This window comes from Epinephelus moara, chromosome 4, assembly GCF_006386435.1.
Source record: "Epinephelus moara isolate mb chromosome 4, YSFRI_EMoa_1.0, whole genome shotgun sequence".
In the NCBI taxonomy this organism is placed as follows: Eukaryota; Metazoa; Chordata; class Actinopteri; order Perciformes; family Serranidae; genus Epinephelus; species Epinephelus moara.
The window spans coordinates 1,364,132-1,365,872 of NC_065509.1; the positions used below are offsets into that span (position 1 = coordinate 1,364,132).

General features: G+C 47.8%; 1 protein-coding gene across 1 annotated transcript; it reads left to right on the forward strand.

Annotated features, from left to right (window-relative positions):
* Nucleotides 1-418: 418 nt before the first annotated feature.
* Nucleotides 419-1,450, forward strand: LOC126388597 (uncharacterized). Its single transcript, XM_050041796.1, has 2 exons — nt 419-1,031; nt 1,110-1,450. The coding sequence occupies exons 1-2, from the start codon at nt 419-421 to the stop codon at nt 1,448-1,450; spliced, it is 954 nt and encodes a 317-aa protein (XP_049897753.1).
* The last annotated feature ends 291 nt before the right edge of the window (nt 1,451-1,741 follow it).

Sequence of the window (1,741 nt, forward strand, 5' to 3'; positions counted from 1 at the left end):
GCATTCCTGTTGAAACGCAGGAGAGCTCAGAGGCATGCAGCCATGTGCTTATTACAGGTAATCATCAAACAAATATAATCATCTTCAATGAATAGTATGTAAAATTATATCAAAAGACAGCAAACACATTGATAGCTGTAGGTTGTCTAATCAGATATCATGGCACAAGCCCAGACACAAAAGGTGTAATGTATGTCAGCCAGGTAAATAAAATATTATCCTTATAATAGGCCCATATATGATTAAAAAAAATATAATGAAATATAAACTAAAATATATAATAATTAAGAAAGCATTTATCGTGGCCTCAGAATATGTTGCCTGTGTGAAACACATGTCAGGATCCAGGTAGTTCAAATGTTGTTATTGCATGAAGAAATTAAGTGTGGGAAGTAACACAGTTTTCTTTCTTTTGTAGATGGAAGGGTCACCAATACATGCACGCCTCAACCCTCATGTGCCAGTCCTTGCTGTGTACTTTGATGGCCAGAGGGACCTCATGAGGGACTACAGACTGAGGTGTCAGTCTGTAGAGTGCCTCATGAGGATCCTGCCATCAAAGTACACACAAGGCTGGTCACATGAGGTGCATGTATTGGTGACCCTCTACTGGTTGGCACATGGCCTATCATACAGTGTGGTGTCCCGGGCCTTTCATGTCCCCAAGAATACGGTCTGCAGGCTGGTGCACACGGGAGTGGAGAAGATAGCAGCCCTTCGCCAGGAGGTCATCCGTCTGCCCACCGCTACAGCACTGAATGAGGTTGGCCAGACCTTTGCACGGCTGGCCAACAGTCCAGTGTTCTCCAGGTGCGTGGGCTCCATCGACGGCTGCCATGTCCGCTTCAAGACCCCCCAGGAGGGCCAGGATTACCTCAACAGGAAGCTCTTCCCATCCATACAGTTGCAGGCAGTATGTGATGGGAAGGGCCTCTTCATCAACACCTTTGTGGGGTATCCTGGCTCTGTCCATGACACCAGAGTCCTGAAGAACAGCAGGCTCTACAGAGCGGCTCTGTATCCTCCCCCAGGTGAGACTAATTGCTTAATACACAACTGTCCTCCATAACTGTCAATATATTAACTTGTTGTTTCCCCACTGTCTGCAGGGTACTTTATTGTGGGTGATGGTGGCTACCCCTGCAGTGAAAAAACTGTAGCTATCATCACCCCATACAGAGAACCACTGGAAGGGAGGGTAAAGAGCTGCTTCAACCACCGTCATGCCAAGGCCCGTTGCATCATAGAGCGGGCCTTTGGCATGTTGAAGACATGGTGGAGAATGCTGTTCTTCAGGGCTCTGGAGGTCAACCACACCATTGTCCCCTCCGTCATCACTGCCTGCGCAGTGCTATACAACATCTGCCTGCCAGCGGGGGACATCCTTGAGCCCGTCGAGGATGTCGGGCACATTGGTGTGGTTCCACCACGTCCAGTGAGGGGGGAATGATGCGGACATGGCCAGCGAGACCGACTGGCAGGGCTGCTCTCTGCTCCTTGTGTGCAACATGTGGAGTTGCAGGAGCATGATTATCTGTAGACCTTGGGGATATGAATGCCTGGGACACGGGCCACCACACTGTATGATAGGCCGTGTGCCTTTTTTGTTTCAGTTATATATATTCCTTAGTTGCCTGTATATTCCTATGTTGTCTTTAAGTTTGAGTTGTGTAACATTCCTTTGCACATTACTCTGAACAGGAATGTGTGAGCATACACTGTTAATTGTGTGGCTGAAATC

Coding starts and splice junctions, on each gene's coding strand:
- LOC126388597 (XM_050041796.1), top strand. CDS start 419: ATGGAAGGGTCACCAATACATGCACGCCTCAACCCTCATGTGCCAGTC. Junction 1,032..1,109: donor GGCTCTGTATCCTCCCCCAG/GTGAGACTAATT, acceptor CACTGTCTGCAG/GGTACTTTATTGTGGGTGAT.